Source organism: Microchirus variegatus (genome assembly GCF_963457635.1).
Source record: "Microchirus variegatus genome assembly, chromosome: 14".
Classification (NCBI taxonomy): Eukaryota; Metazoa; Chordata; class Actinopteri; order Pleuronectiformes; family Soleidae; genus Microchirus; species Microchirus variegatus.
The window spans coordinates 17991583-18008850 of NC_139815.1; the positions used below are offsets into that span (position 1 = coordinate 17991583).

Genomic DNA, 17268 nt, shown 5'->3' on the forward strand with positions numbered 1-17268 from the left:
CAGTGATGGGCAGTATACCGGTTCATATCGGAAACCGGCATTTATTTTTCCTATGATGTGAATTTTTCATAAACCGCAAAAAGGAACATGGTGCAGAAAAACACTATAAAAAATCAATTCCGGTCATACCACCCAGCAAAGTTTTTGGGTTTTGATTGATTTTGTGTGTTTTTGGCTAAAAAAGAAAATGCTTTTTTAAATGACAAGACAGATGTTTTATGAAAATCTCAGGAAGTGGATGCAGCTGAAGAGGATGGGGTAATTGGCAAATGAGTGTAGTTAGACCTTACTCATAACTTTTGTAGCACAGAGTTGTTTTCTAAAGAATTAAAACAAGTTTTTTTTTTTTGTTTGTTTTTTTTTAAATGTGAATATGTTCTCCTTTTTTGCTCCATATAACAAAGAAAAGTAATTAAAACTGAATAATTTTGGTTTGTGGGCGAAAAGAAGACATCTGAAAGATCACCGTTTTCCTCCTGGAGTTGAAGCTTCCCACCCAACCCCAGCTACAAATAGAAAATCCACCAGAAGTGGGTCAGACCTTTCTGAGGACGCCGTCATATCCTGGCTCTGCGTTCAGGAAGCTTTCGATATCACTGCCAGAATCTCTCTGAGCTGAGGGACAACTGGTGGTAGTGTCTGTCCTACTGGTCAAACTGGGAAATGTTGAAGACTGTGAGGATCCTGGGAAAAGAAAAAAAAAAAGAAACAAGCTTTAAATCCTGAATGTTGGAAGTTGTCAGTGTAGACAAAGGGAGGGAAGAAAACTGGGAAACAATGCATCAGAGACAATCGGGAAAACATTCTGTTTGTGTGATTTATGGTTTATTCCATGTCAGAGCATGTCGTTTCTCAATAACAGAACTCTACTGTTAACTCGGGTAAAAAAAAAAAAAAAAAGGGTTTCCAAAACAATACGTTTTCATTCCCTGGTCTGAAACACAAGCACCTCTGTTAGACATCCATGTAGGAATTTGACAAGGTGTGAAAAAGCCTGGTGGATCAATGGCCAACTGTCCTGACCACAGCCACCTGTGTTGAATCACAAAGGTAAACAATTACTGTTTGTGTGCTCTAACAGCTTTGAGGGTGAAAAGAGGAGAAAAGAGAAAATGATGCTGATGCTTTACCAAGAACATAAAAAACGATTTTTCTGTCAGGGCATCATCACATATTCACCCTGGGTTTAAAGTTTTCAAAATACTTTTGCAGTATTTTGCATTGCACTGGCAGCGAGCAGTAATTTACACTTCAGTAGAGACAAGCGTCTTGTGAGGATTTTTGTTTTAGGGCTGGGCAACATGGCCAAAAAATGTGTTATGACAAGAATAATTATCATGATGAATATCAGATAAGAAAAGATTGATTTTTGCTCTTGAGGCTAGGTTAGAGAAAACTAAAAAAAAAATGATTTAGAAAACACAGAAAAATCCATCACAAATCAAAGGTAAAACATTATAACACCATGTGTTAAAGCTCACAGTGTGATATACACTGACCCTTTGTTATACTGAAAATGATCGCCCTGCTGTGGGTCAGTCTTCAATATCATGCACACGGTTTAGAGTCTTTTCACAAACTTCAGCCACATTAATGCACACTTCATTGAATAACTTTTCCATCTGTAACTTAAAGGCACAAAAGCAGCTGCAAAACCACTGGTATCATGGTAAACACTTGACCTGAAGACCCAGCTCAGTGCATCTCAACAAGCACAGAGAGTTCATAACCGTAGCAGATATTGAGCAGCAAATTACCAAGGGCCATTTTTTACCATGCATACACAAACTTCATATACATATATATATATATATATTCTTAAGCCCCCTTATTGAATAATATGCAATCCGCCTTCACTTCTGTAAACAGTACAGCAACTTATGCAACAAGTTTGATGGCTGCAATTTTTTGTACATGTAAGGACATGTACTGATAATATCCCAGACCTAAAAGAGGAAGATTGTACTGAGCCACAAATGAGCTGTACTGCAATAGGCTTACTTTAGCCAGCTGCCAAGAACAACTGGATGAGATCATTCACCAGGGTTGTTATTTTGCATCATTTCTCATGTCCATTTTCTGCCCCGAAGAGGAAGTTGTTCTTCATCCCTAAGGAAAATTTGACATTGACTACAGCTCATGTGAACTGGAGGAAGTTCCGTCTGTGTCTGTGTGTGTGTGTCTGAGTATAGTATCAGTGCTTATGGATCTGTGACATGCTTTTAAAGATGCACTAAAACATCCTTGGTTATACTGTATACACTCAACAATATACATCACCATCATTATTTATTGATGGTTGAGTTATGAAATGACAATTTTACCAACTGCAAAAACTAAATTCTATGAAACCAATATTTAGCGATGGCAGGAGAAGTTTTTATGCTCATGCTGTAGCTACTCAGGTCAATCTAATTTAGCTTGGAACCCAAACAGTGACTGTTGATTGGCTTTTTCATTGTTGGGTGAGAAAAGGTTAACCAAACACAACTCAGGAAGGGATAGAAGTATGTGTCGATGAATGAAGCAGAGGGAAAACTGAACTTGGTAAACACGCATACATATGGACCTACGTACCTACTGTATGTACCCCTCACGCACTATTTTCTAAGAACACTGAAGGTTGCATTTGAAGTATGTTGCTGTAGAAAGCTGAGAGGCGCAGAACACATCGGAAAGACCTGAGGTCTGAGAAAAACCCAAGTTGTGTCTGAAGACGCAGGGCAGGTCTTTTTTGTACAGGCATCCTGAATTAGCTCATGATCAGCTACTATGTCTCCATGTGTATGGGCTGTAACAAAAAGGCTCTGGGGACGCAAAATCAGCTGAGGAAGGACCCATTGGGATGGGGGTCAGGAGGTGGGATAAGGGATTGCATAAGGGGTGGTCTGTCATTAATATTACAGTATTCGTTTACCCTGCACTAACCAGCATTCACAAGTGTCAGCAGTTTAAATCGTATTTAGGGAAATTAATGTTTCCATACTTGTAGCCCAGACTGTCGAGGTCTTTATGACTCACTTGGCCACAATGAGGCATGCCGAGAATCCATTTTTATTGATTTCTATTAGGGTAATTCCTGGAGTAGAAAGGTCAAATGTTTAATAGCCCAACTTGTCAAATAATAAGTTAACACTGCGCACACACAGGTGCCTATGTATGTAACATGATGTGCTTATTAAAAAGACTGTTGCCTAATTACCTCATCAAAGCAGCTAGGTTTCCTTTAAATGACCACAGTGCACAGTGCACTGACCTCTGACTGCACACAGCAGAGCGTACATTATTGTGGAAGTTAATGCAACACTTTACTTTTTGTTCTGCATTTGTTCTTTTTTTCCGTTCTTTCCTGTGCTGACAAAGAGGAGCAATATGTAAATGTGTGTGTGTGTGTGTGTATGACCGTATGTGAGAAGTGTAGGTGGATGGCTGAGTTCCTCTCAGAGCACACCCCTTCACACCAGTCCACCAAAACTAGAAGGGGACTGTGAGCTTTGTCAGCTGTCTCCCATCCTCTCTCTTACAAACACAAACACTCCCAACACACACATGCACAGATACACACACACATACACACACAAGCACAATCAAGTGGCACAGAGAACAGGTGTAAAGCCCTCTGACGACACAGTGGGTGGTTGAAGTTGCGACTGCAGAATTTGCACACACAACTGGAGACATGAAATAGGCTCGCAGTTTCTCCAACTCCACAGGAGTGAAGACATTATGACCAAAAGCCTTACCTAGGTTGAGTAGCTATAAAGGAAAAGAGAGGTTTCTGATGCCAAGTTAACTCAGGTCAATCCAATTTTATGTACAAAAGTGTTACTGTTAAGGTTGTGTTCAGTGCTGTTAACATTAGGCAGGAATGTCTTATTTTAAAATATCAGATATTGAAATATGTCACTATTGCACAATGAAAATCAAAAGTCAGGATGACAGTATGTTGCTGTCTTGTAATTGTGTGTGACACGTTTGGTTCAGTAAAAAGAAGCCAAGCACAGCTCAGGTGATGAAATGTGTGCATAGTGGGATGACTGCTGCAAAAGAAAAACTGCAGGTAGCGTGAAGCAGCAGTTAATAAACATCCAAGATAAATTCTCTGTAAAGGCGTTCCCGTGTCACAAAGACTTGCTGCTGTAGGTTGACTTTGTACCGTGTTCTTCATGAAACGAGGCTGACACCCATGGCTGAGTACACTGGACACACTTTAAGGTTTTAACAACACAAGTTGCTTCAGCTTCAGCACGTCATTCACACAATGAGGTACAATCAGCTAACAATCCTTTGAATTGTGACTCTGGATCGTGGCAGCACCCAGACATGGACCATGGTCACTGCGTAATACCCACTTCTCCTGTCATTACTAGCAACCATAATTCCAGAGTTAGAGCTGTTTCTTACCAGAACGAAGAGTCTAAGGACAGATAAAATCACCGTGGGTGCAGACTGTTAAGCCAACAGTGATATAAATCATAAATCAAATTGATTTGATCATGTTGCCATGCGCTGTTTGTTTAAGCAACACACACCGACATAAAATTAAACATAAAATGTGAGGTGCTTGAGAAACATTATTCACGTTATGAAAACCTCCCTGCAATTTTGTCAAGAGGCTGCAGGGATGTAGCCTCTTATTTTCGCTGAAATAAAAATCCATCCTCTGCTATTTTCCTCACATTTCAGACAGCGCACTTCACCACGCTATATAATTTAAAAACTCCACTTAGAAGCATGTAGAGCAACCATTTACTCTTTTATCTTTGTGTTATCTCTGTTATTTTTGCCCTGAAAACAAAGCACGTCCAAAACTGTCTCTTTCTATATAAACAAGGATGACTGAACTCATATTTATGCATGACAAATGTAACATAAAAAAAAAAAACGATAGCCAAGTAATGCAGCCGAGTCACTCTGAAACCCAGCAAGACAGGCGAGCTGAGGCCTTCTACAAACACATTCACCATGGGATGCTGGTCTAGGTCAATCGTGAGTCACAAGCCATGTTCTGTGCACATCAAAAGAAGCTTTTCATTTGGGAGTTTGTCAAATTACGTCCCTGTATTCAGTCACCACACTGAGGTGCTGTGACTCGAGGGCTGTTGAGTCACGACTTTGTCTACTCTTTGAAGATCCCACTGTGTCCATTGTGTTACGTAAAGCTGCAGTACGTAACGTTTGGTTATACTTGAGTTATTTTTGTTGGTGTTGATGTTATTATTCATGTGACAAGCTGTGCATGCTGCATGCTCCATCTAAGAACAGTTCCTGGGCATTTCTTTGTGTTTTCACTCCATGCTCCAACCTTTTTGCAATGGTCTTAATTCACTATCACAATGTTGCTGTTGCCTCTCGCTGTCTCGATAATAAACAAATCACTTTATATGTACAGTAAGGGAATGTCCTGGGTGATAGACATAAAGAAAAGACAGCGAGACAGAAAGAGAAAGAGTTCTACTAAAAAGGAAGTGATGTTGAATTCTAACCTCATCCACATTGTACTTCAATCTGACACTCTTGATTTTTCTTTTCTTTTCTTTTTTTTCACCTTTGTGTTCCCATTTCTCTTGCATTTCTTCATTTCATCCATTCTACCCCAGATCTTTCTCTTCCTCTCCATGTGACAGACTGGTTTTTCATCTGTTTTCCACACACATAAAAGGCAGTTTTGTCCTCAGTGTGATCAAGTTTATCGATCTGTTAGTCTTTTTTTTTCTCTCTTGAGGCTAGTCTCTCTGCCTATAGTGACTCATCTTATGGAGGTCAAAGAATCATTCTTCCTGTCTGGCTGCAGCTATTCCCCTGATAGAGACAACATCTAAGAGTCATTCTACCATATACTGACTGAAATACATTCACAGCTGCAGTGGCAACAATCAGCTGTTTGCTCTGATGACAAGAGAGCTCATGTTGTTTTTAGCCGCTAAAGCAGAGAGGCTCTGGGGATGGCAACGGCTGTCAGTTGGTCAGTCAGTACAATACTTTGGTCCAGAGTGTAACATCTTTACAAATCCCAGAGGCATGAAATGTTGCACTCACACTCCAGTTCCCCAGAGCATAAAAACTATTCACTCTGATGATCACACAAGGTCCAACTTTTAATTTGTCAAACACTTTGGTTAATACTGGAATATAGTTTTAATTGACTATATGTACAGTCACTTGCTAATTTTCAATAAGCCAGTACGCTGTTGAATTATGGAACAGCAGAGCTTAGCAAAGGCTAAGCCCAGAGAGATGCAGCAGTGCTCTACTGTTGTTCCCTCCTGATCTTTTTTTTTTATTTATTTTAGGCCACATTCAATCCTTCAAAGGCAAACTACAAAAAGAACTACTAAAAAACAATGTTTTTGATCAATAATAGAGGTTTTGATCACTAACGTTACCTAAGTTTCCGCTTACAACTGACCACAAGTTATATTTAGCGCAAATTGTAGGTGAAGCGAGGTGCATACAGACAATGTGTTTTGTGTTGATTAGCATGCATTAACATGCAAAACAAGCAGGACTGTGACCCATAGCAACAAACGAGGCTGTCATGTTAACATTTTCATTGCAAGCGTATTAACACACGCACAGGTTTGTACAGCTAGTCACTGCATTGAATTCTATACATTTGAACTTAAACTCAACTTCACAACAACTTCATCCCTAACCTTAACTATAACCAGTTAATGCCATATCCTAACCTAAACCTAACAATAATTCAAATCATAGCCCTACATATGACCAGTTTCTCAGAAATTAGGTTCTACCTTATTATGACCAGATTTTGGTCTCCATGGGGACTACCAGTCTTGACAATTTCAGTTTTTAAGCCAGAAAAGGTCTTAAAGAGTAAACAAACACCAGTATGCACACAAACTTGCAGCTTCACTGTCTCAAAGGGGCACTCATTTCTTCTTAGACTTATCGACCATTGCAAGACAGTTATAAAAAAAAAGCAAAACATAAGCCATACAATGCATAAACCGCCACTATAGTTTTCAGTTGAAGTACAGTTTAAATGAGCTGCGGAACTGCTGCTGAGCTCTCTTACCACATGGTTTCTACTGTCTATCCGACTGTTTCTCTGTGACACCAGTGGCATTGACATTAATTAGATCTGTTGCATGGTACTCGGTCTCTTCCAGAAACGACACAGGGTCAAGTGGAATACAAAAATATTCAGTCTTTTCCACCCTGTGCAGTCGGCAAAAATATATATCAAATCATTGAAATGCTTACGGCGTGCATCCACCTCCTTGTGTGCATGCTGTTTGAGCATGAGGCACAAGCAACATACAGAGCTCAGATATTGAACAGATAATCCAAGCTATTCATCACAGTTTCAATACATAGCTTCTGCATGTTCTGACACTTTGAACCGCTGGCCCCAGTCAGCTCAATCGCATAAACATCCCACTTTCAGTCATTTGTGTGTTCGAATGCTAACACTCAATGACATTCAACAAAATATATTAATGGTATATCATGGGTGACATATTTGGCAGACATATTTGGCCTCTCTGTCTGCGCACAGAGGCCATCGGGCTACAAAACTGAAAGGCTGCTGAATAAAAGCAGAAGATCAAATGGTAGCGTTTTGCGTCAGTGACATTCAAATAGACTGTTTGAAGAGTCACTGGGCCAAACATAAATTTACCATCACTTCAAAGAAATGGCCTTAATGATACAAGCGGCATAAACATTAATGCATAAATGACCCAGGGTAACACATTTGTTACTGATGGGAAAGTAATCCGTGCAGTGCGGCTCATAGCAACATACATAAATCACCATCCATTGAAAAAACAAAGTCAGAATAACTTATAAATAAGCAGTTTCAATTTATAGCACCGACAAGACCAGCAAGTTTGGATTATTTGTGGGTAGTTGTAGGACTCTTACCTGAGTGCTGCGTGTTGTAGGGCTGATGGAACGTTGCCTCTTTGTCTCGGTGGATCTACAGAGAAACAGGAAGACACTGAATCAGCCTCTGCAACATGTGACTGTCACCCACCAAGAAATAATGATGCAGACCGACACACACCGTGTAGGAAGTGTTGCTCAGCAAGCAGGACGGGAGGCAACGATAAGACACTCTTTTGAAAGAATCAGGCTTAAGAGGACTCACAGGATTTAGCAGCTACACTCCAGCCTCATCTCCAAGGGCAACTGTTTGCAAAGATCTAACTTTGGCCTGTTGTCAGCCTTTAGAACTACCAGTCACACTGACACCAACTCAAATACACTGACACACACACACACACACACACACACTGCCTGTCAGAGATCTGTGGTTGGCTGTAAACACACAACGCTGGGGCTCTGCTTCCTCTGTGGTCTAAATGTCTATAAAACAGCTGTGTATGTGTGTGTGTTTGTGTGTGCATGCATGTGTGTGTGCATGTGTGTGTGTGAGAGAGCTGGTTTTAGCTCCAAAGCCACAGGCAACACCCACCCCCCCATCTCTGACGTGACTGACAGCTCTGAATGTGAAGCCTATGGAGACTCAGAGGAGCTCACAGTGTTTTAATGAGCTCCATCAACGAGACGCAGATAAAGATGATGAGCTTCTGCCTTTAAATGCGTCTCTCATACAGACCGAATGAACTGAAAACAGATAAATAATCTATTAACAGACTCTCTTTGCCACAACCAAGATCCTCAGCACCATTACAAAAGCTGCGCAGGCTGAAAGCATGGCTTTGTTTCACAGATCATGTGATGTCTGAACTGCAGCCAAAGCCACTGTCGTAAAGAACGGATGCTACTTTCTAAAAATGTAAGATGTTCCCTGAGATGTAAACGCGTTCAAAGTCACAACATCATAAGAGTACCAAAACACGATGAGCAACTTTTGGGGCAATTTGGAGAAAAGCACATTATTTTATTTGGTCATTTATCGATCACCATCAGACTGCAATTAGTTCTTACATTCTGCTGACATGTTTAAGACAAAAACCTGTCTATTTCCTCTTTCACTGCATGAGTACTTCAAAATTTCCCAAAGCTCAGTTACCTCAATTATTTTTCATACCGGCAATCAATTTAAGTTTATGTGAAAGACGATAAAAGCAGTAAATTCTCACAGCAGAGGAGCTGCAACAAGAAATATTCAGTGTTTCTGCTTGATAAAGAAATAGTGTATATAATGGCAATTTCCAGCCGCTCGAAACCTCCCTTCAAATGCACAGTTCTTTTCAATCTTTTCATTTATAAATCCTGCAATTACCCTCTCACTGTAAGTAGCAATGTTCTTCAGTCCCACAAAAGATTCAAACTGCCCACCTACACACTATGATGGTGTCGAAAGGAAGCAAGTCGACCCTTAAAAAATAAATAAATAAATAAATCAAGGATCTAAGACAGCGGAAGATGAGTGAGCCCCTAAAGACGAGCAAGGGTGAGCCTCCCAGAATGCTTTGGGAGAGAGGGGGCTGAGCACAGCTTCTAAACAACTAACCCTTAGCTGCCCCAGGGCAGATTATTGTCAAGCCTGCTGAGAGTCAAAGAAATACTGTGCTTAGTGTATGTGTATGTGTCCTTTTTCAGGGCCAGTAGTTCTCGTGGAGAAGTTTAGGGCTAAGATTTGAATTATGTTTAGGTTATGGTTAGGGCGAAGGTTTAGCTGGTAATGGTTGAGGTAAGGGATAATGCTTTGTTTAAGCCGTCCAAATGAATAGATGCGAGTGCAGCGTCTAATTAAGAATAGCCGTGCAAATGCGTGTGTGCACGCGCACGTATGTACATGGTTTGTGTCTCCAAGCATTGTGCATTCCCACACACAGATGACCATACCAACTGTCGCACGTGTATGGTCCCCCATTAGCCAACAGTGTCTGGTAGACGCACACACGCCACAATCGGACTCGTGCTCCTCGATTTCACTCATCGAGCTTCATGTGCACACACCAGTGCAATCCCACATGCACAGTTGCATGAACAGATAGCACACACAGCTGTGTTCAGATATCAAACAGAGCCCCAATGTGAGAGAACAAACACGCTGACGAGGAAAGATTAGCTGGTCACAGCGGGCTCAAGCCTAGGACACACAGACAACCCGACACACGTGCATGGGTTCTGCTCGAAAAGTGAAAAAGATTGCTGGGGATTGCAAGAAATTACAAAAACCTACAAGAGGGGGGCAGTGACAGCAGAACTTCAAACAGAGCGAGAGGATCGAAAAAATGAAATACAGTCTGACGCCAAAGTAAAGGAAGCAGCCGCTCTGGGTATTTTCACAGACTGTTTGCCCACTGCGAACTACCAGAGAGGTTTCAGTGTGTTTTTAGCACTGATCAGACTACGGACTCAACGCTAAGGCACGAAGGAATATGAAGTGATACTTAATCTAGACAGTATAGCAGGTAATACCTGTTGTTAAAACACTACACTGTTCACAGACTTAAAATAAAGATAAAATTAATGGTAAACACAGGACCGAAGAGTGACATAATACAGCTCAAATTGAATGTATAATCTCTGAAATGCTCTAAAATGTATTTTTTCAACATACAATTACAGCACGTTGAAGCTGTTCTTATGGCTTGTCCACCTAAAGCTAAGGCTGACGGCCACAATACCGTGTACTTTCCTGGCCGCAAACTATCAAAAACATAAGACTCCGTCAGACTTGGTATTCACATCCGTACTGAGTGATTCAGTCATGGTCAAACCACGCAAAGTACAGGTCTGAACGTTCCTAATCCGTCTTGAAAGTGTCATCACAGAAGCCACATCGAGAGGTGGTTTGGGGATGCATTTGGCAACATTCCTGTGCATGCATGTTACACTTCATCAGAGATGTCATGGTGTATTTGAATAAAGGGTGGGGATCGAGGATGCATTTTAATGCAGTGTGTGAACAGACATTCTTGCAACAGAGGATGGAAGTCGAAGTCTGTAATAGTGCTTTCTGAAACTCTGATTTGTTGAAATCTTAACAATGAAGTGAAGAAGTACAGAAAAAACAACAACAACTGTGCATAATCTTCACAATACTGATATTAAGACAACCAGTCATTTTGGAGTGACTGGATGACATACCCGTCAGTCACTAACCGAACTGCACACCTGTGCACTCCTTGCCCGTGCTCTCACAGCTAGTGACTTTAAAACAAGCCAAAGAGACTAACACTGCTGAAGCAGAGATGGTAGCTACAAGTTAGAGAGCGGCTTTTCCAAGTTCAGCTACTGACAACTTCTCGTGTTTTGGGTGCATAGCTTCGATGAGAGGGTCGACCAAAAACGTAGCCTGCTATTGGTTGATTTTTCTACGACTACGATAAAGACAAATAACAAACAACACAGCTTATTCTTACCAGGCCAAGAATTGTTTTATGTACAAAACTATTCTTGGCCTGGTTCCTCCATATCTGTCTACCTATATGTGTAGAAACCAAAATCAATACGGCCTTTGTTCATATGATTCAGATGACGATCCAGAGAGTGAGAACAGAACTTGGGGGGAAAAAGCTTTTACGAATACTGCTCCGTCGACATTTTTAGAACCTGTACCTGTATCATAATTGGTTTTGTCCCTGATCTGGTATGAGTCGGATGTTGTGCTTGTGTGTGACAGTTGTGTCTATTTATATTGTTGAAATGTGTGACCATGTTAGTATGCTGCCTCTTGAAAAAGAGATTCTCTCAATGAGGTTTTTACCTGGTTAAATAAAGGATATATTTCCTGAAATAAGCTCTTAGGGGAAAAAGAAATATAGCAAGATCAATGTGGCGGTAAATGTGTTTTGTTCAATACAAACCAAATGGTATAAAGGTGTGAGCCAGTCAGTCGGTGAGCCAGCCACACATTCATTAAGCAAGTGCTTCAGTTAGCAGGTCTGCAACATGGTCAGTCAGCCAGTGAGTGAGGAACCGATCCCCTCTCTGAAAGCTGGTATCCTGGACTCAGGACAGCCCAGTGCATATTTGTAGTGTCGCGGGAATCCAAACTGTGCCCAGTAAAAACACATCTGGTTTAAAAATAAAAAGGCAGGCTAGTGTGAGAGTATGCCGGAGCAGGCAGGATTTGGACCGATTTCTAAACAGGCAGGCAGCCAGAGAGGTTACGCTGCATTGAAGGATGCCATGACTGACTGAATGACTGTTTCCAGGCAGGTATGTGTACCCAGTTTGGTCCCTGAGGGCGGCTAATGGCAGGCCTGAGGACATGGCTATTCTCTCTTGCACCTGAGAAATGCTCTGAATTCAAAATCACCTTGTCTGGAAACAAGCACACACACAAAAAAAAAATCACATCTGAAGTTATCTTTCAATTGAAAGCCTTTCCACTAACCTTCCTTTACGCAGATAAGCACGGTGCACCAGCAAAACTGACAGGGAAAGTTGTTTTGTGAAATGGACGTTCTCATATATATTTCTCAGATAATTGTCACAGATTGTAGCAAATTGATTTGAAATCTGCCAAATGTGGAAATAAAGAACAGCTAATTATGGAGTTATGTTATTTCCTGAGTAGTGTATAAGTGCATACGTATGTGCTGTAGCCACACATGCCGATATATGTGGCCGCACTATGGTAGTTAGTGTAAAAGGCTAACTTCACTAATTCACAGTTACTGTTCTTGGTAAGCGAAGTAATGATGTGTTTCGTGACTCAAAGCCAGGAGAGATGCTGGGATGTGAAACGCTGGTTGGAATGAAGTCACTTGGCCAAATGCCTGTTTCCATCTGAGGCCAGAGGAAACCGTTAGCCTGGCGCTGCATTTTTCCCACACCATCCCATCTCTCTCACTTTCCCTCTTCCTCTCTCTCTCTTTCACTCACATCTACAACACACACACCACACGGGCACACACACACACACATCCTTGTCATTTCTTCCCTAGGGTAAAAAGAGGAGCTGACATCACGCACAAGTTTAGAAAGTGACGAGAGACAAAAGAGAGGTGTTACATACACCAGAGCAATGCACTTCATACAAGATATTTCCTCTGGGTGTATCCCAGTTTGCTCTGTTCATCATGTAGATTCAGGTAAATGTGATGGCCAAAAGGACAGAGGGTCTCCTTTAGATCCTTTTAGATTAGGTGATGTATTATAATGAAGCTGTCAGTCAGTGTTTATGTCTTAAAGATCCAATGTGTAACAATGAGTGAACTCAAATGCAGCCTGTGATAAACAGAAAACCCCTAAGCTCAGCTCACCCCTCCCTTCTTCGCACGCGTCAGGTAACGACAGTGGCCTTCGCACACCGGAAATGTTGTAGAAACATCGTGGCATAAGATGGCAGATGGCAACCCTCACCTAAAGCACGTATGAAAGGCTTATTTTGAGGTTATGAAAACCAAACCAAACATATTATATAAATAACACAATATAGGATTTGCTCTCGCAGTCCCAACATTTGGTAAATAGTAAAGTTTGTTACCCAATGATACCAGTGAACTCTGAAGCAGGACTTCTTCTGTGTACATATAGCCATGTCCTCAGGACCAGGAGCCTGTGTTATAGTACTTAAAGGTCCCATATTATATCCTATTTCTCCAAGTTAACCTAGTTCCATGGTGTCCTAATGAACATGTCTGTGACATGCTTTGGTCAAAATACCTTAAGGATGAAGCACCACAGCAGTTCAATCACCCTGCCAAAACATCCCTGTTCAGAACGCTGTGTTTAGTAGTATCTCTTTAAAAAAAAAAAGTAAAATGAAACTTAAGGGACAGGAAATTACATCATCCACAGAGGCTACTGGGAGCTAACAGCAAATAGCATTTGGAAAAGTGATCATTTGCAGGCTCTAGCAGGCACATTGCTGTCATATATGACATGTATCCACTGGACAGATAAATCATATGAGGCTGGAAGTTTGTGTAGGACTCTGTGCTGCACTGTGGAGCCAAGAATAGAACTTTTCGCGGACTTCCGGTTTTCGGATACCGTTGCCCTCGCCTGCACTCTCGCGTGTTTTACGGACAAAGCGGAGCTCCGCGACAACAATTCCAGGAATTTAGCGTCATATGATGTCCCAAGGAGCACGGAAGTCAACATCACGTTTTATCTCCTGTACTTAGACTGAGTAGGACCACAAATACATGAGTGAGTCATCTTTTTTTCACACTTTGGCAACTGGTAGGGCCTCCAGCAGAATGTAAGTGAACACCAGCGAGTGAAAGCCAGACCAATGTCCCTTGTCCAGCCTCTTCATCACTCGTCTTAACAGTCTTCTGTTTTTTTTTTGCTGCCTCTGCCATGATATCCTCTCATGAATAGTTCAACCTGTGTAACTTTGTCACTTGTTTAGCTTCCTCATTTGAAAATGTTGTACTTGCTTCTGAAGCACGGACCTGAAACCACCGCGATGCAGACCTGCTCCGGCTTTGACAGGGGTGCCATTCACCCTGTTGTGAGTTGAAATAAAAATAGTTTCCGGGTGCAATAAAGATCCATTGAGAAGAAATTACATCAAACACCTCAAAGGGTTTGACACAGAGGTTTATGGCACAGAAACAGGACCTTTGAGAGGCAGAGGTACTAAGTTTGTAGTGACTTTATATTCTGTTTTAGCGTTGCAGTTTGTAAGGGAAGCACTGACTATGCTGACCAAATAATCCCTGTGAAGACCTTAAACTGTCTAAGCCACATTAAGTTTCATACAGTTATTCCACTGAGATGGATGGAGTGCATCTGTCTTGGTGGCACTTACAGCATACTCAAGCAGTGCAGATCCCAAAAAAAGAAAGGAAGAAAAAAGACACACTCCACCCCAAAATAATCAGCACTCTGTGTCTGGAAGGCCACTATCAACAACCATGCAATCACAGCTGTTGATAGAAGAGCAACACAGCAAAACCAGTCACAACATTTCCAGGGAGTAACTACAAGTTTACCAAGCACATTGAAGCACTTTGTGACAGTTATGATTATGTTTTACTTCAGAAAGGACTTCTTTTTCCCCACACAACTTTTCAGAATAAGTTTTACCAAGCTTTTCAAAACTACCTGAAACACGCTTAAGCCGATGAATAACTTACCAATTAACGGACTAAATTCAACGATCATTTCGAACTCACGATAACTTTTACATTTTATAACCTGCATTTGATCTTTTGTCTGTTTTTGCCAACAAGTTATTACTTGTTCGAAGCACTTAACAACTGTTTCCACAGCGCCTGTCAAGATGACTGTTATTAGTGCAGCAGCTGAACTATATTGCAACACAAAGCAACTTTGCATGAAAGTGCGAACGGGGGAACCCTACCTTAATCAAAACCACATCCACGGCTCGCTCTCCTTTGGCACAGAGACTATATCTCCGCTTGTGTCGCTCATACATTTTCCGTTAAGTATCCAGAGCAGATTTAATGAGCAGAAGGTAAAAATCCAGGGGAGACACTGTTGAGGACAGCCGAAGCTGCCTGCTAAACTTCACATCTGGCCACAGAGGCAGCCCTCTACCAGACTCCAGCTCTCTTCCCTCCCTCCCTCCCTCCCTTTTTCCTTTCCTTCTGTCGCCTCTTAACTTCTGCCTGACTCATGCCTCTGTTCTCTCTCTCTGTATTACTCTCTCTCTTGCTTTGAATGAGGCTGTGATTGTCTCTCTCTCACACACATCCTCTGAATGAGCAAACCAAATCACTACATTGTCTAGTGTGACGGACAAATGAAGGGCATTATTACTTCAGTTAATATTAGACACTGTTCAATGAGACACTGAGATTCAACGCCCCCTGCTGGATGAGGATATACTTAAAGTCATCCTTGAAAGATGTCGATTTCTCCTGAGCTGGATGTAAGAGTGATTCACAAAACAGTCTCACTTGTATATTTGTCCAGGATGCTAACAATAATAGAATAAACATACTATATGATATGCATTAAAAAAATAAAGAAGGAAAAATTTAAATGATGATCGACAGCATTCCACCTAAACACACCAATGCAAACACTTGATTCATTTTACTTTAAGACATTCACTATATACACACCCGCAGATTAGGACTGAACTATTTTGAATAAATATCTAATTGCGATCATTTTGACAGGAAATCCGATGTCAGAGGGCAAGGTAATTGTTACATGATTATTCTAATTTTCATTCAAAGAACATATTTAAAATGATTAATGTGTGATATTTGTGCAGCTCTGTGAGAAACAAAGAAGTTCTCCTCAGTCTGTAGAATAAGATGCGTAATAATAATTCATTCAAAATTATATTTTGACACAAATTTTGGCTTGAACAAATACTGAGATTTGAAAATTTGCGATTTCGATAAAATTACGATTCATCGTTCAGCCCTACCGCAGATGGTGAAATATATGCAGAACATCACTGCAAAACAAAATATAATTAAGGAAGATAAATGAAAGGATGTTTTTATATTGTATATCATGGCTTCCTCTGCCACACAATTAAAAAAAAAAAAACACACTGCTTAAATCGCGTCGAGAAAAGCCCACCTCCCTTGTTGCTCTCTCCAGGACAGCACCTGGACAAGGATTTACTAAATCATCTGTAAGTGTTCCGGCCCCCCGGTTATTGTCATCCATCAGATCTATTGTATTAGGGTGCCCTTATGATCCCATACAAAAAAAACACACTTAACAATTCACTTACACGTTCAATAATTTATGACCAAACTCAACAAAGATAAATCATCAACGTGTGATGAATTTGCATCTCCACCGTGTCCCAAATCAATCACACACTCCGAGGTTTAAGAGATTCAACCGTGTTGTGGCTGAGCTGCGGATGACATTTAGTCTAGATCCATGTGAACGTGTGGCAGTCCCTGCAGTTACTAGGTTGCTCCTGACATGAGGATCTGATGTGACACCAGTTCCTGGCCACAGCTGGCCAATATCACAAAGCCATGAATCCCCCACAGCCACAAACAAATCAAAACCCCTCTCTCTAATCAAAACTCTGACCTTCACAGAGTCACCAGGTGTTTCGTAGTTCAGGGAGACACTGCAATCGATCTTGCACAGAAAGTATACACTTCGAACTGCTCTTTAGTGGAAAAAAACATCTATCTGACTATAGACTAATAGTGCTTTGTATACATGCAGTCACACACGTACAAGTACACGTCGCCTCAGCCTGATGAACGACACTGAATCACAATCGGGGAAACGGGTGTTTCCACCGGTGATTTGACGCCACTTCAGAATTAGATCAGAAATGGCACGTCTGCCTTTATACAGTATAACACAACTCCTTCTTCAAGCAGAGCTTATTTGAACCTTCAAGTGCTTTCTGCTGAGGGAGTCTGAACAAATATACAGTACTGTGCAGAAATCTTAAGCCACCATTAA

General features: G+C 41.2%; 1 protein-coding gene across 1 annotated transcript in view; it reads right to left on the reverse strand.

Moving 5' to 3' along the window:
- LOC310936788 (A-kinase anchoring protein 13) overlaps nucleotides 1–17268 on the reverse strand; it is an 80843-nt gene that overhangs the window by 37075 nt on the left and 26500 nt on the right. Inside the window, exons 9-10 of the mRNA XM_083900935.1 lie at nucleotides 7891–7945; nucleotides 542–684 (exon numbers count right to left, since the gene is read on the reverse strand). Coding sequence (XP_083757061.1) covers nucleotides 542–684; nucleotides 7891–7945 — 198 coding nt within the window. The remainder of the gene's footprint in view (nucleotides 1–541; nucleotides 685–7890; nucleotides 7946–17268) is intronic.